At 39.6% G+C, this 25292-nt stretch overlaps 1 protein-coding gene across 3 annotated transcripts in view; it reads right to left on the bottom strand.

The window, feature by feature from the left end:
* Window positions 1-5387: 5387 nt before the first annotated feature.
* Window positions 5388-25292, bottom strand: part of LRIG3 (leucine rich repeats and immunoglobulin like domains 3) — a 47741-nt gene continuing 27836 nt past the window's right edge. Inside the window, exons 5-19 of one of the 3 annotated variants that reach the window (XM_007127365.2) lie at window positions 24608-24751; window positions 23427-23570; window positions 22973-23116; window positions 22402-22545; window positions 21380-21460; window positions 20273-20344; window positions 18053-18124; window positions 17370-17533; window positions 14878-15198; window positions 12791-13072; window positions 11336-11788; window positions 10075-10233; window positions 8298-8441; window positions 7932-8207; window positions 5388-6665 (exon numbers count right to left, since the gene is read on the bottom strand). In XM_007127365.2, coding sequence (XP_007127427.1) covers window positions 6421-6665; window positions 7932-8207; window positions 8298-8441; window positions 10075-10233; window positions 11336-11788; window positions 12791-13072; window positions 14878-15198; window positions 17370-17533; window positions 18053-18124; window positions 20273-20344; window positions 21380-21460; window positions 22402-22545; window positions 22973-23116; window positions 23427-23570; window positions 24608-24751 — 2845 coding nt within the window. In that variant the 3' untranslated portion in view covers window positions 5388-6420. The remainder of the gene's footprint in view (window positions 6666-7931; window positions 8208-8297; window positions 8442-10074; window positions 10234-11335; window positions 11789-12790; window positions 13073-14877; window positions 15199-17369; window positions 17534-18052; window positions 18125-20272; window positions 20345-21379; window positions 21461-22401; window positions 22546-22972; window positions 23117-23426; window positions 23571-24607; window positions 24752-25292) is intronic. The other 2 variants (XM_007127367.4, XM_007127366.4) reach the window with 2 other exon arrangements.

The following is a 25292-nucleotide window of genomic DNA, read 5'->3' as shown; positions in this document are numbered from 1 at the left end:
GGGATCCTCCCGGACCGGGGCACGAACCCGCGTCCCCCGCACCGGCAGGCGGACTCTCAACCACTGCGCCACCAGGGAAGCCCCACAATGAGTTTTTAAACATCCTATCTACCAATTTTATTATCTGTGTCATTTCTAGATATGTTTCTAGCCATGGATTTTTCCCCTTTATTACGAGTCATGTTTTCCTGCTTCTTTCCATGCCTGGTAATGTTTTATTGTATATCAAATAGTGTGAATTTGACCATGTTGAGTGCTGGATATTTCTGAATTCCTATAAATATTCTTGAGCTTTGTTCTGAAAGACAGCTAAGTTACTTGAAAACAGGTTGATCCTTTCAAGGCTTGCTTTTGAAGCTTTTTTAGGTTGAAGAGCAGTCTTCAGCCCAGGCTTAATTTTGCCCCACTGCTGAGGCAATGTCCTTAGTATTCTCCCTGTTAACCGTTTGAACCATGAGGTTTTCCACTCTGGTTGGTGGGCCCCTCTGGGAGCACCGAGAATTGTTCGTTCTAATCCTTTTACAGGTTCCTCTTTCCCTGGTCTTTGGTAGTTGCCTCACATGCAGGTTCTGATTGGTACTCAGCCAAAGACTCGAGGGGGACCCTCTGCAGATCTCTCAGATTCTCTATCTGTGCAGTTCTCTCTTTTGTAGTGCCCTAGTGGCCTTGGCCTTCCCAGACTCCCAGCTCTGCCCCCTTGACTCAGATAGATGGCTGGCTCCATTTTCCTCCTGTGCTACAGCCTAGTACATGGGTCTCACCTGGTATCGTAGGGTTCACCTCATTTGTTTCCCTTTTCTTAGGTATCACACTGCCCTGTGATGCCTAATGCATAATGCCTGAAAACTATTGCTTCAATTATAATTATGGTTCAATGAGGAAAGTAAGGGGAGGTCTAGGGGCTAGTCGTTTTCAGATTAAAAAAAATAAATGTCAATAATAAAGTTTTTACGTTACAAATGTATAACTATAAATTTAAAATATTATGGAGAAAATTCTAACTTTTGATCACAAGGAGTTTCTGCACAGAGGTAATGGCTTTTCTTTTCCTACACTGCTGTTATTATTATTAGCGTAGTTTCTTAGATATTAGCATCCATGTAACATGTGAATTATAAGGCCACTCAAAAGAACTGTGCTGCGTGGGAAACAGCACTTTTTATTTTTATTGTTTTTTTTGAGTAGTGATCAGCTGTGTCATAAGAAAGGCAAATCACATCCACTAATTAATTGATCGTATTAATATCTTTTATTATGACACACCTAGCCACCTGTTTACCTTTAGTAGACCTTTAATAGACTGAACGTGAGTTGATTTTCCTGATGAGTGATAGACCAAAACATCTGGTGATTTAAAAAAAAAATCCACTCATCTTTTAATTTCTTCCTAGAAAATGTCCTATTGACATACAAGTTAACTGTTCTTAGTATTTCTTGTACAATGACATCACAGCTGGCTCTGTAATTAACAGCTTCCCTGTGGTTTTTCTCACGATGGTTCATAGAAAGTCCTAAGGGAAGAAGTTGCTGTGCTTGGGGTAAAAGGAAAGGCTTGGTTTTGAAAAAGGAGCTGGATTCTGCCAGATAAGAGAAACAACATTTCAGGGTAGTAATTCTGTCATCTGTCTAGGAGCTTTTTGGGGGAAGAATATCTGTTGTAATGGTATTACAGCTCAAGCATCTAAGACAGCACCTAGCGTAGTAGTCACTCAAAAAATGTTGAACCAAAGATAAAATATGCACAGGGACAACTGACAGTGTTGTTACCAAATTCCAACTCTGAGCTGTATATATGTCAAAATAAAGCCACAGAGGGGCATAGGGGCTGGTCACAGGTACTGTGTGTACAAATGTTGGGAGTTGGGGGGGGTGAGGAGGGGACATGGTTTGAAGGGTGGGCTGGGATCAGTGTGTAAAAGGTCTTATGCACTGTAACTAGGATTGAAAGTTTAGCCATCGGAGGTTTTAAACAGAAAAATGACCCATTTAGATCTATTTTAGAAACATAATTCTGGTAACAGTGAAACAGAGAGAGAGAGAGAGACAAGGGACAAGAAGACACCACAGCAAGAGACAGATAAGGGTCTGAAGTTGGTTATGGCAATGGGATAAGGGGGAAGATATAAACAGCTTTGAGAAAATTCAGGTGCAAAAAACAACAGGAATGGTGATGACTGATGATTAAACAAAAAAGGGAGTGCCAGAATTGGAATCGTTTTGGGACGCAGGTGGAAAAACCAGGTAATCAGCTTTCTAGGACATGCTGAGTGAGTGCATGTAACACATCGAGGTAGTTCAGTTAGAATTAGACAAAATCGGTGCCAGTGACAGGCTCCCTACTAACCCATAGCATTTAACACACTGTATGATAAGAATTTATTTATGAACCTGTTTCCTGTACCACTGGTAATTGGGACAAGGATCATTTTAATCATTTCACATCACCTATGCAAAATAAATACATAAAAAAGTTTGACAACTGATGGTGTGTTGTTACCAAATTCCAACCCTGAGCTGTAGATAGGTCAAAATAAAGCCATATGCGGGGGGCTGGGGGGTGGAAATTAGGCATTTAGGATTAACATATACACAACTATTATATATAAAATAGATAACCAACAAGGACCTACTGTATAGCACAGGGAACTATACTCAATATAGTTGTAATAACCTATATGGGAAAAGAATCTGAAAAAGAATATATATATATGTGTACATAAATAACATATATGTATAACCGAATCACTTTACTGTACACCTGAATCTAACCCAACATTGTAAATCAACTATACTTCAATTAAAAAAATTTTTTTAAAGAGATAGCTCTAGATGATACGTTAAAAAGTGTGGATGTGTATCTATTATATGTAGTTTCACTCTGTACTATTATTTTTCTCCCACTCTATAATGAGTGGGGGAAAAGAGCCATATGCAGAGATATCACAATAACCACCAAAACAATGACAGTACTCTCAATGTATTGCCAGACAATGAAGGCACTAGGTGTTATATTCAAACATGATTTAAGAAAATAAACTTATTCTTTAAAGGCCAAATCAACCATGAAACCCAATAAAGACAGAAGAAAAAAATAATTGTAGAAGAAATCCAAGAATGAAATTGTAACAGTCGTGAATTGCTTTGCCTTATGCTTTAAAATGTATTCTTAAAAATTCTTTAATTAAAAAAATAATTCTAATAAAAAGCTACAGGTGAATAGTAGATATAATTTCTGTGTTCATAGGTATCAATCATTGTATGGGAGGATACAGAATTCAGGATATAGAATTCAGATCCTTGATACTAAATATAATACAAATGGGAAAAGAACTTGAATTTTTGCAATGGTAAGAATGTATTCGATAAACTGTATACCTTTCAATCTATAATAGACTTTTATGTATGTTTTATTTTGATTGTATGCCTCAGGTAAAATCGAACATCTTTATTAAAAGACACCCTACCAGTATCAGATTTCTCAAAACAAAACAAAAACCAAAAACCAAATGGCCCCAAATATTGGGATAATTCAGTATAAATATTGTGGGCAAATCCTCTTCTCTTTTAAAAGAAAATACCTACTAAAGTACCTCTGAGCCATTTTTGGTCAAATCTGCAACCTCTCGAGACCGTTCAGTACTCTCTGTTAGTTTAAGAAATGCCCCACAGAAATGATAATTTCCAGTAATGGGATATTTCTGGAATACTGAAGCTATTCAATTCATGAAGAAACCGTACCCCTCTTTTAATAGCTTCTTTGGCCGCATATTGTGTTATTCAATGTGTTAAAAGAATGCTATCTTAAAAAATAGTGAGTTCTAAATTATCCCATTACACAATTCCAATCACTGCAGATTCCAAGAGCAGGAGAGACAGAGCAGGCATTTTGCAATGACATTTGGTTCTCATTCTCTTTGAAAAATATCAGGGTAGCACATCTATTGTAATATTGGTTATGAAGTACTTCCTATCACATTAAATCAAGAGGACTAAAACTCCTCAAGTGTGTACAAATACCAAATCATCCCTTCTTTTTTCTATCAAGTTTTTAAAATGGTAACTACCATTGGCTTTATTCTGAGAAATAACTTTTGGTTTCTTTCTTTTTTTGGTTTTCCTTCTTGGTTGTTTTCTAACTGAAAATAAATGGCGATGTTTCACAGAAATTTAATTTTTATAAAATGTTGCCTACCACAATTAAGGAATATTTATTTCCCAATATCTTAAAAAAACAGATAAGATTATACACAGTAACTATCCCATCATTTAGTGTCAATAGTGGAATAGAGAGAAAATATACAAAAGTTGTGTGAACATCTATTAAGATACACTGTAAAAGAATAGTCTTGTACCAGAAAGCACAGAAAGATCAAACTGAAAATTGTAAGCATTCCTTCTCATAAATAAGCCAAGTGATTTGATATTTATCTACATTTTTAATTAAGTCTATGTTATTTTAGGATACCTTAACCTACTAGATTCACTTTGTTAATTCAATATGGAGTCTCAAAATTATAGATATTCTTTTCCTGCAAATGTCAAAGGGAAATTAAGCTCCTGCTGTTTCTCCAGACAGCTAAGATTATATGTCATCCATAAGTTTCAGCACACAAGAAGAGTAAAAGAAAAATCATGTTAATGTAGAGTGAATCTAACTTCTGAATTTCAGGTGTTAATGATTTAAACCTTTGTGCTTAAGTCCGGAAAAATTAAATCCTTTAAAAGAAGTTCATAATCCTTGCGTAGACCCCTTATCGATGCCTGGATCACATCTGGCAATAATGCAGACAAATTAACACGATTTGGAAGATCTAGCAACATGATAAAGCCAAACCATACAAAATCACTTCTCTGCTCTTAGTCACTGGTGGTCCCAGGAAGGATCAACTTCCTGTCTTGGACTCTGGTGTCTAAATTAAAGGAGGAAAATCTTACTGCAATCTGGGTTCCAGGCTTCTGGCTCACAAACAACAAAGCTCTAAACTCACTAAATAGGAAAACTTTACCCCCAACACACCCTCTGAGAAGAATCTGCTTTTCTAATACACGCTTTTAATTTAGTTCAAAGAACTGACAATGACATAAATTCACACCTTCAACAGGTTAGTAGATTTTAAAGTTTAATGTACTATATTAACTTCTTCAGTGCTAATAAGGGGAAAAAAAGTTTCACCGTCTGAATTATTAAGCTTAATGTTTGTTTCATTCAATTACTTCAGACTATGTCACTTAATTTTGGAAATGACTATATTCTTTTTTGTATGTGTATATAGGCCAGTCATGTAATGATATTTTCACCTAAATACTGCTTAGAACAAGTATTTTAAATAATTGTATACGTTTAAGTAACAGATTTGATACTCAGTTTTTAACAAGTAGAGTTGTGGTGACCAAATTAGGAAAATATTTTAATTCTTCAAGAATGTTGCAGAATAGCTTAAGAGTACCTTTTCTGTAAGAACTGCTCATTCAGCAGAAAACCAAGCACAGCAAAGAATTCCACCAGCATCCCATTATAACCTGGAACAGAGGATGAACACATCTGCTCTAGACATTTTAACTATAGAAATGTACAATAAAGCACTCTTGTTATAATTAAAGTGATGGTGGATGTGAAACTATTTGGAAAAGCACAAAGCATTAGACGACATAAGGCATTGTTATAATTAAGGAAACGTGGCGTGAGCAGTGACTTGAGCAATGGTGGTTGTACTACAGTACACTGGACTACAACACGTCTTTTCGTTTGTAGAGTTAGAAATAAATTAATGTACCTCAGATCTCTGTAGCTCCCTCTCATTTACAATGTGCTTTCACATACACTAATCTGGTTTGAGTCTATATTACAACCACCCTGGGAGGTACGAAGAACGATCATTTGCTCATATTTTAACGTGCTGAATGTAATTATCACCAACGTGAGACATGATAATATGAAATCATTAAGCCTAAAATGTGTTGAAAACAATAAAGATTGTTATTGTATAGATGGGGCTTGGGATCAAAATGACACATTTATTAAATGTAATGTGCAAAATAAAATGAAGTGACCTCTATTCAAAAAACGTACAAGACAGTTATTGTTTAAAATGCTTTAGTACTCATTTTCAATAAAAAGGAATCTGGCATTATAAAAATACATAAAATAGTCATGGATTTATACCATTACTTTACATAAGATATTTTCTGCATAAGGCAAAGTTATAAAATAGTAAAATAGCTTTAAAAGGTATTCTTATATGAAAGTTACTCCCAGTATAAAATTTTTATAACTTTTTGTAATTTTGGTCCATCGGTATAAATAAGACATTTTATCCTTTTAAAATTCATAGCTCCACTTAAAAACATAGGATTCTCTCTCTTTTAAATAAAAGTCCATTTGAGGTAGTATGTTAGTACTCTTCCTTGGTCCCATTCAGTCTATGTGTCCAAGTCATAAGACTGAAAATCTGAAGTCCTGTGGTTTTCTAAGGTCTGTTTATAGGTACATGTGTGATTTTCTTGCTGAAAATCTGTCCTTTCTTTCCCATCTTCCTCTGACTCACAGTCCAAGTTCGGGGAAGAACGAGCTTTCAAGTGAAAGGTTCTTGGCTGACAATCTAGTGACTGTCCAGAGCTTGAAAAGGCATCCAGGTGAGGTCTTCTCAGAGGCTTTCCAAATGTTCCTGAAAGAAAGAACCCCCTTGAGCACATGGGGCCTTTTGGAGCAATCAATAAAATGCATTTCAAATGAAGGAGCATCTTTCCCCATGAATGTGAATACCCCACGGACGTTCTACAAGTCCATATCGTGGGACTCAGGTGTATGGTTGTATATCTGTGCTATGGAGAAAGACCTTGCAGAATGGAGCTGAGGGCATGTGTGCCCCTCTTATACACACATCCACTGAATACAAGCAGGCCTTCTTTACCACGTCTCAGGACTTACAGTAACATTCATCATTGAGCAACGAAGTTCCCCAACAGAAGTTCTCCCGAGTCCTAGCTGTATTAATCGAGAGCCCCCAATTCTCCAAAAAGCGCATTTGGATAGTAACGTACAAGTCAACTGTTCCTGAGTACAGCACATTTCTCTCAAAACCACCCGTATGTCTTGCCCTTTCTTCCTTAGCAGCAAATTATTATTCCATTGACTCAAATTATTGCCTCAGTCATGTAAAAGATATTATTTTCATTTTTTCAAAAAGGAATATGAATAATTATACCATGACAAAACATGAAATTTCTTAAAAGCTGGGTAAAATATTTTTAAATTCTATTAAAAAAAAAAAAGTTGTGGTTCATTTTTCCATATTTCCATGCAGTGAAAAGATTATCTCAGTTCTTCCATCTCATCGTCCCCATGCACTAGACTAAAAAAATCCACAAATGAACCTCAGCGCCAGCCAGTGTCCACCAGCACTACCGAGGGCTTTAGGGCTCTGACAGCCTCCTTCGCAGGAGGTAGTCCAGCTTGGCTGATGAGCAGCTGCTGCCAGGTAGGATGCCGTCTGCCCTTTGACTGTGAGTTCAGTTATAAGCCACCAGACATCCCAAACCACAGTCATGCTGTGCACACAACTCCACCCTAAAGGCTGTTGTAGCCCAAAACCACTTTTTCCACATGACTGACAAACTGCACTCTTAAGTCACTTCCAAAACTCTTGTCTTCTAGATGATGCCACACACAGAGTTGCCCAGAAAGTTCCTAAGGCTTAGCGCTGGATTAAATACATAATCAAGTAAAATCCCCATATCTGCCTTTGCTTTTAGAAACAAAGATACTAACTAATACAATGTCACGACAGCATCATTAAAAAGAAAAACAAACAAAAAAACAACACCAAAAACTATTTTTCACCAGTCTGGCATTCAAAGCTCTCAGGGCTCTCCCGCACGCAACTTGGAATGTGGGTCCTGAATCAAGGTGTCTAATAATTTAATAAACTTACCCATGAAAGATTTACTCAAAGTAACCGATGCTGGCTCTGGACTTGGACTAAAATCTGCCGAAGACTTGTTCAGACATAAGTTGTTCATTCCAGGTCCTTCGTGTTGAGAGTAAGAAGAGCTGGGTAACTTCCTCACATGGGAAGGCCATCCTGTATCACTGACACTCTGCTCACAGGATTCTTCTGAAGGATGAGGACACGGGTAGCCCTCCTTCTTCTTTATGTAACTGGGCTCATAGTGTTCCATTAAAGCTGTTCTTGGGTCAGGACCACAACCTTTTAAATTTGGGGACAATATCAGGAGACAGAGTTAATGCTTCTGGAGGTCTCTCCAGGAAACGGAACTCAGATAAGAAAACCACATACCTGTATGATAGGCTTCAAAAGGATCTGAGCCATACACACTCCCCTTCAAATACACAGGGCCTGAGGGTCCCAAAAAGGGACAAAGGAACGGGTCTGTGGCAGCTTCCACATCGGCTTCACTGCTGTTGTCAATATGGCATGTCCCTTTAAAAACCACATCTTAGTCACTGAACCAATTTTGTTCAAGTACCATTCAACAGTCTCTCTCCACTTTTGACAGTTTCCATATTTACAGATGAAAAGTTTAGATAGACTATTATACAAAGGAAACACTGTAGAAATTTATGGTAGAGTTTTTCAAAATTTATTGATGCCTATGGATTAGTAACTGAGTGAATGTGTGATGTCTTACTAAAGGAGGACTTGATTAACCATTGAACTGGAGCTAACCTCGCTGCTGGCCCCACCTAGTTTCCAAGAGATACTGATCTGTGTATGGACACTGCAGCTGAAGCAGCCATGGTCTGAACCACGTGATGCCGCCAGCACTGCCTGCTTCCTCCAGAAAGTCACTGATGACCAGGATAAGGCATTGGCATGTAACCAATGACCTCTTAATGGCCAGCTCAAAGATGAGCCTGGCCAAACAAACAAAAACGTATCCATGAGTATCTGAGCTAAATGACCCAGAAATGATATGCTGGTTAGTAGCGGACTCAGCAGCTGAAGGACAAGAGACATCATGAGGGTGAGAGAGGCCACGATGGACCATGTGTCTGGGCAGCAAGAACTGGGCGGTCGGAGGGTGGGTGGTGGTCTCAGCGAGAAGCAAGTGTGCAGAATGTGACTCAGTAATGCTAGTGGCCTCTAGGGCTGCTCTGAGGGGGGGACCAATCTCCAGCCCCAGCATCCAGGCGACATGGCACTTACTATGCTCCAGTTCTGTCCCTTTAGACTTTTGCAAGCATCTTTTCAGTAAACCCTGCTCCAGATGAATGAGCTTGGGCCTCTGCTCTTTGCAGCCAAATGAGTCTAACAGGGACTACAGCTTTTCTGCTCAAATCTTCTATCTCTATACCCTCTATCACTGCCTTGCCAAGCACTCTGCAATTATTTGTGGGATTTTTTGTCTCACCACTGACTGAACTGTGAAACTGAAAAAAAACATTCTTGCCTCCCAACTACAGAGTCCATCACAGAGCAGATATTCAATCAGCGCTTGCGGGAAAAGATGGTAGGATGTTTGAGAATAATGTCACTAGCTGCTAGTTACTGAGCCCTCAATATGTGTCATTTTCCGTTGTCAATGTATTTAATGTTCACAACAACTTAATAGGGAAGGATTATAGCTGCCAAAGGTTACGCAGCGAGTGTCAGAAGTGGGTCTTGAACCAAGCTGATGCCCTTGTATTATGCTGCCTCCTTATTATTCTTTAAACAATACAGTTCTTAAAGTGACAGTCAGTATTAGATGTCTCTAACAGAATGATTTTAAATCCTTTGACTTTTTAAGACCACACATGAAACCAGTTAATGTCATTTAAGTAAGAAGAACATTCAGGGCCAAAGAACATTTACAACGTAAAGGAAGTATTACATCGCCTGGAGGAATTAAATTTTATTTAACCTACTTGTCTTCTGTTATTGCTAGAAACAAAGATTTTTCTAGTATTTAAGAGAAGGGCATAACTATTTAATTTCAGCTTTGCTAGTGATTTTGGGCCACGGCCCTCCATATATGGGGGTATCAATTTCTTGTGAAAATTAATATTATATTTGAACTTTCCATTGGGTTATTTCAAAACAACTACAGCCCACGTTCATTTTAAGCACGTACCATTACTGCCGTGTTGTGATAAGAAAAATCCGCCTCCTGAAGAAGTGACGAACTGGTGGTGGCTTCCACTTTCTGAGGAGACGTACCCATCCTGTCTGTCAGCTAATGTTCCCTGAGATGACAAATAACTCGGGGTGTCAGCTGGCAAGTTGGTCTCATCTGGAATCAAACAACAGCATTCCATTAACCGAGAATGATCGTAAACGCCACACGGGCTTCCCTGATGAACGGTACGTTCTGTTTGGTTTTCGGTTCAAATCAAATCAATCGACTCTTACAAAACCATCTTGATGTAAGGCAAACCAGGGCTCTGCTGCTCTGGGGCGCCTGAGCTGACTTTCTACTTTATGGCCTGTGGGATATTCCTCCCAAATTTCAAAAACAACAAATGCTGACAAAGGTAAAGGTAATTTTCATGAGAGCGTATCTAAGGTTTTGAATTAAGCTTGATTTCTTAAATTTATTTCTTATTATTCACTGATGTAGGAGTTTTGCACATATAAGTCAAAGCCCATCTCCCACCAATAACTAGAATCTTCCCTAGATGCCTGTACACACACATGCACACATGCTCACACATGACAAAACGAAAAACGACGGCAGAGCGTAAGCCTCATGACTGAAGGGGGCTGTTCCTGGTCCTCCATCACCAGCTTGTGACAGGGTCAGACTGGTTTACGCTGTGATTTGGATCGTCTCTCATAGCCAACAGGATATTCTGATGAGGCTCTGACAGAAAGCACTCATCTTTAACCATCAGCTTTAGTCTGGGCCAGGGTGTTATTTTTAGCTAACTATTCACTGATGTAGGAGTTTTGCACATATAAGTCAAAGCCCCTCTCCCACCAATAACTAGAATCTTCCCTAGATGCCTGTACACACACATGCACACATGCTCACACATGACAAAACGAAAAACGACGGCAGAGCGTAAGCCTCATGACTGAAGGGGGCTGTTCCTGGTCCTCCATCACCAGCTTGTGACAGGGTCAGACTGGTTTACGCTGTGATTTGGATCGTCTCTCATAGCCAACAGGATATTCTGATGAGGCTCTGACAGAAAGCACTCATCTTTAACCATCAGCTTTAGTCTGGGCCAGGGTGTTATTTTTAGCTAACCGTAGCTCTGCAGCTTGAAACAAATGAGTCCCCCTTGTGACACGGCCTGAGACTGTGAGACACACACTCAGAAGGAGATCACGGCGGGACCATAAGCACACACACGACTCCTGCACCCTGTGCCAGGCTTCTGTTGACACACCTGTGTTGGTGATGCTGCAATCTTCGTTCCTCCGCCGCGTGTGGTATATGATGACCACCCACACGAGCGACGTGCCCACCACACAGCAAACCACCGCGATGATCACGATGCCCACGGTGGCCCATCCATCGTCGTCCAGTGACGAGGCGGTCATCTGAGGGGACTCGCAGGTGGGGGTGGGAATCACGCTGAGGCGCACGTGGCCTCTCTCGGTGCCCAGGGTATTAGACATTTCACATGTGTACTTCCCAGCGTCCCTGACATCAGAGTCCACGATGATTAGCAGCTGGTTGCCTGCTGCAAAAAAGTGCCTTTCAGTGACCACCAAAGGGCTGTCATCCTTGGTCCAGTTCAATCTGGGAGGAGGGCTCCCTCCCGCGATGCACTGAAGGACGGCCGTCTCCCCCTTGGTCACAGTTCGATCTAACAGGGGCCGCAAAAATGATGGCGTCTCTGAAATGACAAGTTATGTTTTTAATCTCCGACATGGAATTAGGGTTCGCACAGCATGAGACCTCGTGCTTAAATTTATTCAAATGGGAGCTGAAAACTGTATTCTCCCACAACCTCACGCCCATGCTTCTTTAAGACCATAAACATGTATACAGCATCTGGGATTTCATTTCATCATTTGGCTGTCATTTACTTATAACATCAGTGAAGGATAATATTTACTATTCCTTTCTCTCAAGTCTGTCTCACTCTTGGCAAGGCTGGGGAATGGTGGAAGTGGGGCAAAGCAAAACATCTTAGACATTTTTTAGAATTAGAAAATGTATAAAAATAATTTCAAGCACAACTGTGTGTTGATGGATGAAAAAAATCAGAATGTTTACATTTTTAAAGGGAAACTTCCTACTACTAGATGTCCCAGCCTATATTAAAATTCTGAAAATAATTTACTTGTATTATAGGGTGTTCCCGGTTACTCTGATTTACTCTTTCAAAGATACACAAATGATTAACATGCTCACATTTTTTTTATATGCTCACATTTTTAAAAAGCATCTGTTTAGGTAAATGATAAAAGATGAAATCAGATTTCCACAGTGGTTATGGGAGGCTGAGAAAAAAGTTAGGGCCCTTTCAATTTGTTTATACACTTATTTTCTTATATTCTTTATATTGTTAAGACTTTTAATAGAGACTGCATGATGGAAAGAGCAGAGAAGGGTGACTCCTGCAAAACGGAAAGCATCAAAGCATTTACTTTTCCCCCTCCTCACATGGGGGGGAGCAGATTCATCTCACTGGCCACAGGCCTGAAGATGTAACACACTCGCGACTTCACAGCTTCTGAGAAGCCATTGTCCCCTCAGGAAAGGGCAGTGTCCTATGGATCATCTCTCACCCTCCCAACTTCGGACACAACTTCTCACAGCTTCTTAGGGCCTTTGGGTGAGCTGGTATATTTAAGACTAACATATATCACAAAATCTGAAAATATCCACTTACCAAGGACAGTCAGAGTTGCATTTGCAGAAATGCTTCCTGCACTGTTTTGAGCTGTGCAGCTATACACCCCGATGTCCTCTATCTTCACGTCCACGATAAAGAACACGTCATCCTCGGGCATCACGTGCATGCGTCTCTCCCTCGCGGCCGGGAAGTCTGTGCCCCCATCCTTTTGCCAGGCTATCTGTGGGGCCGGGTGTCCCAGGGCAGCACACTCCAAGCGTGCCATGGCCCCGGCGCGGATGGTGAGGTCCATGGGGGTCTTGGTGAACGAAGGAAGCACTGAAATCAGAGACACAACATGGGCAATTAGCATTCTGGAGTTTGAGAGGTTCATTTTCATTCCCTTTTTTTTTTTTTTTTTTGATACTTATGAATGTCCCAGACATAGTAAGGCAGGGGTTATTTCCAACTGCAAGATGAGATGGAGTGATTAAGGTACTCCCTCAAGGTTACACAGGTACAGAAATGATGGAGTCAGGATGAAACAGGTCACCTGAGCTTCAGACTGATGGTTTTTCTGCTCTTTTCCAGTCGCTTTTTAGTTTCCTCAATAATTATCTGTGAGACCTTAGGCAAATCAGTTTATCTCTTTGTTACCCTGACTACTCCATCTTTGTTTTTTTTTTTTAAGTCCCTCCTGGCTCTAACATTCTATGACTTTAGACATGTGTTTTGTTCCACAATTTTTTGTTCTATGTGTCAGGCCTCAGCAACCATTTACTGAATGAATGCATTAATGAATCATATTTTCTACCATGAGAGATACAAACAATTAAATGATAAACTGTAAAACTGTCTACCTGCCACACAAAGCACAGGATGGGATACTTTTATGAACAGCAGCTAACACTTATTGCATTTACTGAGCACTTACTCTATTCCAGGCATTCTGCTAAGTTCTTTACACTAATTATTTTATTTAACAATTATCATACCTCCGTAAGGTAGGTACTATTACTCCTAACTGAAAGATGTGGAAAAGGAGGCACAGAGAGGTTAGGTAACTTGCCGAGAGTTCCACAGCTGTAAGCAGGAGTGGCAGGGCTCAAACCCAGATCTCTGAGCTAAGGGTGGTGTGCTTTCTGTTGGTGGGAATGTAAATTGGTGCAGCCACTATGGAAAACAGTACGGAGGTTTCCTAAAAAACTAAAAATAGAGCTACCATATGACCCAGCAATTCCACTCCTGGGCATATATCTGGAAAAGATGAAAACTCTAATTCAAAAAGATATATGCACCCCAAAGTTCATAGCAGCACTATTTACAATAGCCAAGACATGGAAGCAACCTAAGTGCCCATCAACAGACAACTGGTTTAAGAAGATGTGGTACATAGATACAATGGAATATGTACTCTGCCATAGAATAGAATGAAATATTACCATTTGCAGCAACATGGGTGGACCTAGAGAATATCATACTAAGTGAAGTCAGCCAGAGAAAGACAATATTATCACTTATATCTGGAATCTAAAAAATAAACTAATATATATATAAAAAACAAGCAGACTCACAGACACAGAAAACAAACTTACGGTTACCAAAGGGGAAAGGGAGAGGGGGGAGAGATAAACTAGGAGTAGGGGATTAACAGATACAAACTACTTTACATAAAATAGATAAGCAACAAGAATTTGCTGTATAACACAGGGAACTATATTCAATATCTTGTAATAATCTATAATGGAAAATTATCTGAAAAAAATACATGTAACTGAATCACTTTGCTGTACACCTGAAACTAACACAGCATTGTAAGTCAACTATACTTCATTTAAAAAAAAAAAAAGGTGATATCCTTTAACTCTATACTTCATGGCCTCCCACATCAGACCAGTCCATTGTGAGCTCTCACAGAGCAAAAAGTGTCTGGTTCATCTTGGTTACCCACCATGCTAAGTATGGGGTCTTCAACACAAAAACTGCTTGCTTAACCAAGACTATTAATCTTGTGGAGTGGGAAGAGTTAGGTGGAGAACTATAAGAGCAGAGGATAGGGTTAGCAGTAAGAAAAAGAGGAAACCAGGTACTTTCTGTTTCTAAAACATATCTTTAAACGCAAAAGGAAAAGTCAGATCACATACTATTTACTGTGAGCTTGGCTTTGACAGAGTAGGATGAACCAAAGTGATTAGAGATGACACACTGATATTTCCCTTCACTGGTAAATTCCACACTGCGGAGCCGAAGAATGGTGGTGTACTCCATCACCTCCCCACCTCGGGCCCGGAGGTGCGCATAATTTTCCATTTCAGCATCATGCAGTAGCTCATTGTCTTTTTTCCAAGCAAAAGTCATTGGGGAATCACTGCTGCTGGCAGCTGAGCAGATAAAACTCAAATTGGAACCTTTTATTGCCGACTGTGTTTCTGGCTGAACTGTGATCTGGGGTTTAGGAAAATCATCTGTTCAAAATGGAGAAGAGGAAACAAAACAGTTTTAAGCTTGAGTCCAAGCGCTATTCAGATCTGAACACCAAGAAACTCAAAACAAACAGTGGCTTAGGTTTTTACCCTCTGTGTATGTTTCATAGATGGAGCAGCAGTCCCAGTGTTGAAAATAACAGACTGGCAGAGAGTTTATAAAGTAATTCATTCATTTCAACTAGAGACTGAGCCCTATTTATCCATCATTAACTGGGAGGAGACTGATATTTTGGAACACCGTTTATTGCAGACCTCTTGTGCTTTTTTTTTTTTTTAACATAAATACAAGAAGAAATCAGTTAAAAGACCCTTCCAGGCTCATGGATCATCTTTAAATGCTACTATTAGGAACTGCATTTTTTCCCCATGTTCTTCAAAAATAAGCAGAAAAATTAAGAAATCAAACATCAATAATGATAATCAATACCACTAATGACAGCACAAATTAACACCCCACTTACCAAAAATAGAACTCATTAAAAAGACCAGTCGTTTTTAGGTAGAGCAGGAAAAAACAATCCTGTAGTGAAAGGAAAAGCATTTCTCAACCTCCCTGTGAGCCCCCCGCTCCAGCCTGAGGTTTAGAGTGGACAGTCCATCAGGTCGCCGTGCCACACTGTCAGAGCTACATTATAATTACAGCTAAGCAACTCTTTCATTCCAAACAGTTATTTTTAGTTCTCTGTTACTTTTTGGAAAAGTTACCTTTTTGAACTTCAGTTTCTCAGAGATGGTCTAAACCCAGAAGGAAGCATCTTAAAGCAACCAAAATGTATTATTTGGGTGCTCTGAAAAAAATAACGTGTGTGTGTGTGTGTGTGTGTGTGTGTCTGTGTTTATGAATGGGGTATGGGGGACCCTCTGACAACTGCAATGCAGGTAATTTCCAATGCCACACCTACATGCTGTAATTAAGATAGTTTCTTCTTCTATGTGATTATTCTAAAATTCTCATCTGGTAAAAAATCTATGGGTACTATATAGATATGAGAGAGAGAGAGAGAGAGAGAGAGAGAGAGAGAGAGAGAGAGAGAGAGAGTGAGAGAGTGTGTGTGTGTGTGTGTGTGTGTGTGTGTGTGTGTGTGTGTGTGTGTGTGTCTCAAAGTAATAGAGATTTCATATCTCGAAGACTACAGAACTGAGAAATCAAGACCATGGAAAAGGAATAGCTCAGGCCCTTACAGATGAATGCCAAATGCTTATTTAGATCCAAAAGCTACATCAGATGTTTTATTTCCAGAAACTGTTGGCACCACTTAATGCTGCAACCTAAAAAAAATATGGTTTTCTTGTACTTAGCTAAACAATCATAGGCAAAGAAGTTTTAAATAAAATGTTAAAGGCCAATGTAGAATTAGGTTCTGCAATATCTTAACACACATACTAAAATTCAAACAAATTTTTATTTCATGTTCTGTACGCACATTTAGTTTTACAAAGGTCTCCATGGCAGCAAAGAGTAAACAGCAGTGTAGTGCAGCAGATGGGAGACGGCACCAGAGAGATGAAAACTTGGGGTTTTGATCCAGATCTGCTAACTAGCTATCTGAATTTGGGTAAGCAAATTTCTAACGTGGAGATGCTTAGATGCTAAAACAAAGGACCTTAAATTTATTTACAATAAACTCAAACTTTCTGTTACTTGTAATGTTTTACCCGCTAATAGTAAAATTTTTAGCAGACTATAAATCACTAGCTAATAATTTTCTCTTTCTGTTCACCATAAACAGCATCTGCACAGGATTTAAGTCAGTCTCTTCACTGAGCTCACAAAAGCCTCTCAACAACCCCCGGAACTGGGGAGAGCAGACAGCAGCATTCCCATTTCATAGATGCGAAGACTGAGATTTCGGGAATCACAGTTAAGCAGAAGGGCTGTGACCATCCTTCAGTTCTCCCAAGATCCAACATCATTCTCTTTCTACCAAACCACTCTGATGCCAATTTTATAAATTATAGAAAAAAATTTTCTTTCCATCAGTTAAACTGTGATCATCAGCAAGCTACAGATCCATTCTCATCTACCTCAGCAGAAATAAGAGCTTTATTAAGGGAACATAAATTTATTGAAGTCCATCATTTGGACAAATGGGAGGAAAAAAAAAAAAAGAAGAAGGAATAAAAAAGTCAAAGGCCATAGTTCTACTCACCACACACAAAGCCTTCTGGGCTGACAGCAAAAATACTTCTTCCCTTCAGCAACTGAGGATGGGCGCAACTGGCGTTTACAAAGCTCTGAAAGTTGTTTTCTGCCACCCACTGTGGGAGCCATTTTAGCTGGCAATCGCACAAAAGGCTTGATGTATTTAAGTGCCTGAGGAGAGTAATTACATTCCATTTGTTTTGTACGAAATGCAGATTTCTACAAGTATAAACTAAACTCAAGTAAATATTAACAAAGCAACGAATGGGGGAACCAAATACACACATCCCATGGACTAAGTATTCTATAGTCCATCTTAAAATGCAAGACATGGAACTAGCACTGTTTTTTTTTTGTTGGTGGTGGTGTTCTTACAGACCAGCAGAGACAGAAGTGCTGATATACCGAAAATACCTTACTACTGAAAATTGGTCACTATGGTGAGGCACTGTACTGTACTGGGTCCCACAAATTTCAACCGCCCATTTGTAACGGAAAGAAAAAGAAACTCCTCTTTTCAACAAAGGGAACAGAAAACCAACTCCTCTTGCCTTCTGGTAACAAAAGTTAAGTGATGGGATGAATGTGCCAGACACTTTCTATAGATACATAATCCAGGATGATCCACCCCACATCAGTTTCCCCCTCTATGCTTTATGGGAAACTCTTGGAAGGAAAAGAAAAACTTACAGTTGCTGAAGTTTCTTCATTTGTGAGAATGCATTGCCTTGTAATGACATGATTGCATTGTCACTCAGGTCTCTGAAAAAGCAACCAAATCAAATACATTCGAGGGAATTATGGCCACTATGTGCCTTCAGGCAAAGGGTGGGCCCACGATGCCCATGCCATTCGCCACAAAAATACTCTCTGTGCTGAGAGGCACAAATGGGGGTGACTAGAAGAACTCATTAGGAAGCTTGGATTCAAGAACAAGGATATCTGCATCAGAGGCAGGTTCTGTTACAGTGAGAGAGATTTCATATCACCACATACAGGTTTTTTGACTCTTAAGGGCCTAAGCTGTTCTGCCATGTTATTTTATTACACTTCTTATTATTCAAATTAGTAACCATTAGTAACTTTTAAATGCACAAATAAAATTCCTCACAATTATGCTTTTAAAAAACCATCATGTATAGAATACCTTCTGTGATACGCAACCATGTTAAGTGATTTACGTTTACACACTATTACATTTAATCCTCACATCAACCCAAAAGCAGATGGTATAACTACCTTGGCTTGGCATGAAAGGGGCAGATAAGATTTGAACTCAATTATTTTCAATTTCCAAACCTATGCTCTCAGTCACTAGCCTATTCTGTCACACGCAACTCACTCATGGGGAGACAGGTAGGTGTTCAGACAAGAGGTTCTCACTAAAACAAACAAACCAACAAACACTTCAGGCAGGACATTTATAAAATGAGAGAATATTCTGGGCTGGCTTTATTTTTAACTGGTGCTTATGAGTGCTCTGGATTAAAGTCCTCTCCACAGTGATTACTACTCTGTTTTCCTTTAAAAGGGTCAGAGTGGAGAAAAGGGATTTTGAATGAGACAAGTGGCAACAGAAGACAGAATCGAGGTCCCAAACGTGGGCAGAGAAAGAGGCTGAGGGAGTCATGAAGGTTTAGGAAACTGAAGCAGAGGCTAATGTTCCACGGATCCACGAATTCCACTTTCCCAGAAATGGAATGGGTCAGATGACAAACCCTTGTGGCTAGTTTCCCTTTGAAAATAATTTGTTTAAGTAAGCCCAGCAATACTGGCCTGCCTTTCCCGATGACGCTTTGCAGAGTTATCCCCTACAACCTGCCCTGCTACACTGCTGGCGTGGCTGGCGATCCAGAGCTCCCTGCAACCAACGGGTCATTGCGAAGACGGCAAGATGGTGGTGCACAGATTAACAGCTAAACACACAGCACCAATGACGGTACCAAGCAAATGTGTGTTTTACATGATAACTTCTTTTGTCCAGGTTAACAGATAATACAACTTTTGGCTATAAGCATTCCTTAATAGTCAGGGTGGACACACTTTATGCTGCTTCAGACTTCCACTGAACACATATACGTGCACCCACGGTTATCAGAAGCTGGTTGGCTCTGTGCTCCTGGTGCCTGAAAATATTCGACTGCCTAAGTGTCATTTCAGAAATGCGTGCCAGGAGTTACTGGGGGCAGAAAATGTGAAGGCAAGAGCTGCTATGATAGCAGGGGCTGCCCTGGTTTGAGCCCTGCTTCTGCCAGCTGCTAACTTACAGGTTAGTTGCAAAAGAGAGCGAGAAAAAGAATAAAGGAGGAAAAACAGGTTGTATCCTTTATAATTAAACAACAGTAACAATAAACAAAATTCTCAAAGTAGTGTTAAAACTCTCCTGTCACTCTCCAGGACTGGAGGGATCGTCTTTTATGAGCGTTAAGATGTGCGCTGGCTTCTTAACTGTCCGATGGAATCAATGAACCCTCAGAGCCACTACATCTTAACTTAAAAATTAAGATAATAATAGCTATTAAATAGTTTCCTCGTGAGGATTAAATGAGAAAATATAAATAAATACCTAGCATAATGCCTGATGTGCAGTGGGGGCGTGATAAATGGTAGTTTTTAAAAAAATTAAATATACCACTGCTTGAGAGAAATAACTAAGAGAAAACCCAAAAGTGATGTATAGCAATGCCCTTAAAGGCAAAAGAAATACGCACCTGTACACGTATACTTTCATATAGATATACAGACAGATAAGTAGGTAGGTAGGTAGACAAAGGATGGATAGATGTGTATATTTTATTGTACTGAGAGGATACCAACAAAATTATGTACTAGTTTGTGTTATCTTTCATGATATATAGGTAGATAACCATTTCAGACTGTCTTTAGGGTAACTAAATTCCTGCTACTCACAGATGTTCTAATGCATCCAAACCAGTGAAGGCTTTTTTGGTAATGGATCGAATCCGGTTTCCCTGGAGTATTCTTTAAAAAAAAAAAATTATAATGGAACAGTTAGTAAAAGCCATTTTGGAGTGCAACTCTCCTGAAAAGAACTGCTTTTTAAATCATTTGTGAATATTCTATTTTCTTCAATTAAACAAGATATCCTTAAAAAAGTGTATCCGTGCCATCTATTTCAGTAATATGGTTCAGCATGGTTGCAAAGCATTCGATAGAGAACCCAGCAAAAATAGGGATTCGAGAAGTTACTCTGATGGCTAAATCAAAGCAGTGACTTTTCAAAGAGGTACAAACTTTATTCCAAGTAAAATGTCTCAGAACACTAATAAATAAAGCAGGAAACACTGGAGACTTTCTCCTCACCCACCCACCTCATGGATACCTTCATCACCCACAGAAGTTTAGGACTAAATGGAAGTCAATTTGAAGATCGCTTGCTTAAAACACAGAATTTAGCCATCTTCAAGGCCATTTAGTGGCTAAATAGAAACATGTTTTTATTCTGTATTGCTTGGAACCCACTGCAGTGTTATCAGTGGTCACTGGATCACTTCACTTAAACATTCCTGTGAGGGAAGTGCAACACTGCACGTTTCAAAATGCTGAACTTAGTGCGCTAACCTTTACACAGTAGTAATCCCAAGGGTCTAAGCACTCAAAACAACTTAAATTTCTTATCTGGATACTAAAGTCAGCTGCACTAACCCAAGTGTTGAGTAAAACCACTATACCCAAGGAAGAAAATCTAATCAATACACATCTAGTATAACAGTAGTCATTTGGGGAGATGACAAAGGGTAGCAACCAGATTAAGCAACCTATTTTAAAACTTTTTAAAGATGTCAACTTGTGTGTGGAACTGAGCTCAATTAAGACAAAGTGTTTAGGGAGTTCCCTGGCGGTCCAGTGGTCAGGACTCGGCGTGGCCCCGGGGTTCAATCCCTGGTTGGGGAACTAAGATCCCCAAAGCTGCGCGGTGTAGCCAAAAAAACCCCCCCAAATCCCAAAACGTTTAGGTCAAAAAGCAACGCCAATTATGAAGCAAATCATACTCACAGCCGCCTCAGTTTGTCAAGCCCAGAGAAGGCACCATTCATGTCCTCAATGGTCCAAGAAATTTCATTATTCTTCAGATCCCTGGTTCAAAAAAGGGAGAGTTACGGAAAGTGGTACCAGGTACTTAACAAAAGATACAGGCATTCTTGTTAGAGATATGCTTAGAAAGGAAAGCGAAGATCACCACCCAGGTGGTATGTAATTTGGAATAATTCCTCATAACTCCCCATATCATCTCTCATCAACAGAAAACTGTTTCTCTCCCTAACATAGATCTTACCTCCTGCCCTCCTCCCTCAGCAGCATTTTATACTTTTGTAGGAGATGAGGAGAGTTGATTCCGGCCCTATTAACTCCTCTATCAAGATGACTAAATTCTGAAAGACTTGAATAGTCTGAAAAATACATTAAACTTTAAAACCACTGCTCCAACCACACAAGGAGCAGCTCGCCAAAGCACACAGCATGTCTTTCAGTCATGTAATGCTTCAAACAGTGAACACAGCAAAACTTTCTGACAGTGCAAAAATCAAAAGCCCGTTGCACAGCGTTAAAATTAACATTTGAAAGATTTTTCAAAGGCCATTTAATCCAACTCTCTCTTCTTTCTCTTGGGACAGAGATCAAGTCTGGATATAACTGGTCTGATAAACAGGCATCTTCCTTTGCTGCACTTTGTATATCTTTTTTGCTCTGGGTAATTTTTAATCTGCATTTTTAGGAAGAAAAATTAGTGGATTTAAAATTGTTTTCCTCTTGAGCAGTTACCAGCTTCCTGGAGATCCTGAGAAGGCTGACTGTAATCACCAAACCAATCTGATCACTGTCCTTTTTAATCCCTTTAAGAAGCACACATGGATGAAATGGACCGATCTTAATCAAACTGATCTGGGAAAGATTAAGACACTACTTCTGAGGCTGTACACATTTCCTTCATAACAAAGGAAATCTGCTTGGAGAAAAGTGGGGCACATTTAGGAACCAATTAGGTTCATGGACGAAGAGCAAAATGTGTAACTTACAAAGTCTTTAAACTGGAAAGCCCCCGGAAGGCACAATCAGCAATGTAGCTGACTTTGTTATTCCCAATGTGCAGTGTATTTAGCAAGCTTAGGCCCAGGAAGCTTGAATCATCCAACCTTGATAAGTGATTGAAAGTTAAGTCGCTGTAAAGAAAAAAGGAACAAAAAAACAAACGATAGCTTTTATTTTCCACTTCAATGCAATGATTTGTTTAAAAAAAAAAAAACGGAAACAGGTAATATATATTGCCACAATTACCCTTATTTTAAAACTCTGCCTTCTTAATAAAACTCTGCCTCTTAATACTCAGGTAAACATTATTTCTAATCCCAGTAATTTAAAAAAAATTCTCTTTATTTGAGAATCACCACCATGGCTTTAGCCCATGTGCCACAGAATTGAAACAGCAGAGCTGGCTTCAACTTATCACAAAACCATGACTAGGTTGCCTGTGAAAAAAGCTGTCACCTTGGAAACTTTGTTATGAAAATTTCACAGATCAGTGGTAAGAAGCTCATGCTCTGGCATGATTCCTGCTCTCAAACCTGAGGAGAATAAAAGGCAACTCACAGCTCACTGAGTTTCTGGCAGAACTCCCAGGCATCAGGGCTGATCCTGTTGATGGCATTTTGGCTGAGATGAAGTTCCTGCAGCATCAGCAAGCCGTAAAGCCAGCCTTTGGTAATCTCTGTTAGGTTGTTATGGTCCAACTGCCTACATTTACAATAAGAATCAAAAGCAGGATCCAAAGTTCATTATCTGGACTCTTCAAAGGGGACACATTACAACCGATTACATATTCCTTTTGTTATGAGATGCGTAGCTCTTGTTATACAAAGACATTGGCAGAAAATACTATGCTTATTAAATTCTCAGTCACATGACCTGAAACAAAACTTAATATTAAATTATAAGATTGTAAATGATGAGATTTTAACATAGGATTTCAAATAAAAGCTGCTGAATGCTCACTGAGCATTCCATGATCATACCACCTGAGTAGGAATTGATTACCCGCACTTACAAGATTTCCATGTTGCTCAGCCCCCAGAAAGCTCCATCCATAAGTTTTGTCACTCCATTTCTCTGCATTTTCAGAGCCTTCAGAGCACCAAGCCCTTGGAACGTGAGCCCATCAACGTTCTTGATCTTGTTTCGGTTCAGTTCACTACATTGGATGTTACAGTTAAACAGTTAGCTTATATGACAAACTCTGGAAGCAGTAATAAAATGTGACATTACTGCAATATAGTTAAACCAGCCTGTGTTAAATTACATAGAATGTTTTAAATTTCTAAGCATTTTTATTGAGAAGAATTTTGATTTACTAGCAGTGAGTAAATTTCCTTCTGAAACATGTGATGTATTTTGGGGATAATCAAACACTGACACCAGACTGCACTTCAATTTCTAAACTGTTGTCCATTCAGTGTAGAAGTAAACACATTAATACTGGTCTTTAAAGTATCCAGAATGGGAGTACTGACTATCACCTTAAAACACGAGCTCTACTCAGGAGCAGGGCCGTCCAGTTTATCCTGCTCAACTGCTTACAAAAGTTGATTCCTCTCTGTCACAATTTGTACTGTGTTTAATGCTTCCTCTTTAAGGCAGTCAACTCTCAACCTTGGTTGCACCCTGGAATCACCTGGGGAGTTTTAAAAAATTCCTGAAGCCTGGATCTTACCCCCAGAGGTTCTAATGTAATTAGTCTAGGGTGTGGCCTGGGTACGGGGATTTTTAAAAGCTCCCCAAGTGTCTGTAATGTGCAGCCAAGGCTGAAACCCACTATACTGTGGGAGCCTGTTCACAGGTTATTCCACCGTTATTAATGGGACACTGCTTTACAGCTCCTTAAGCTATGAGGGGCCCTGCAGTCATTGGTACTGTTCTCATGATCCACAGCTGTGGAGTGTCACCGTGATGTCTTCAGTGCCATCATGATGCCTCTGTATGGAGGTTGTTCAATGATTATACTGCTCACTCTTTCAGGAACAATCCAACCTGCCTTGTCAGGCAGAAGCCTGAACCGGGTGACTTTTAAGGCTCTTTCTGATTCAGTGATTCTACAACTCCAGCTCTCAGAGGAAAGGTGGCTACGTCCCTGCTTCTAAACTCCTTCTACCACATGGTGGATTTTAGGGGGTAGGTGCCAAGGGTTTAGAGGAGGTGAGGAAACAGAAGCTAAGAGGACATTTTACTTACAGGTGTTGCAGTTGAGGCAGTCTAAACATCTTGGGTGGGAGAGCTGAGATTCGGTTCCTGTTCAGCTTCAGCACCAGGAGTGTGTTGGCCAAACTGTCAAAATACCCAGGTTCCATGGACGTCACTCGGTTGCTGTTGATATACCTGTTGAAAGCCTGAAGATGAGCTTCTCTTTCTGGTTCTTTGGGAAGTTAAAGTGCATGTATTCTCTGTATATAAAAGACTCTCCAGAGAACCTACCCATCACTTGTAACAGTGGACACTTAAAATAATTAACTCTTTAGGCCCTTGCAGGCCAATATCCACTATGATGCACACATATCTCTGGGGGGAAAAGTGACTAAAATATTTGAAGATAACAAACAGTACCCAATTTTTGTGAAATTCATTTATTAATGAAATACACCAGGGGTTTAATCTTGATTATTTTTTTTACAGAAGCACTTGGTTTTTCTATAACAGTCAAAGGATGTCTCAATTTTTGTAATCCAATAGTGTAAGAATAAAATGAAGATTGTGGTTATTCGGGCTTACAGAAAATTACCAGTCAATAAGAAAGTTACATTTTTGATCCATCAGCAGTAAGAAATGGTCAGAGCTCTGGTCCTATCTTAAAGTTGTTTCCTTTTTTAATATGGCACAACATTTTCATTACAGGTGAAAACTGTTAAAAACAACTTGACTT

This window comes from Physeter macrocephalus, chromosome 6, assembly GCF_002837175.3.
Source record: "Physeter macrocephalus isolate SW-GA chromosome 6, ASM283717v5, whole genome shotgun sequence".
NCBI classification, from domain to species: Eukaryota; Metazoa; Chordata; class Mammalia; order Artiodactyla; family Physeteridae; genus Physeter; species Physeter macrocephalus.
The sequence above is the reverse complement of the archived record's forward strand: the minus strand, read 5'-3'. Positions and strand labels throughout refer to the sequence as shown.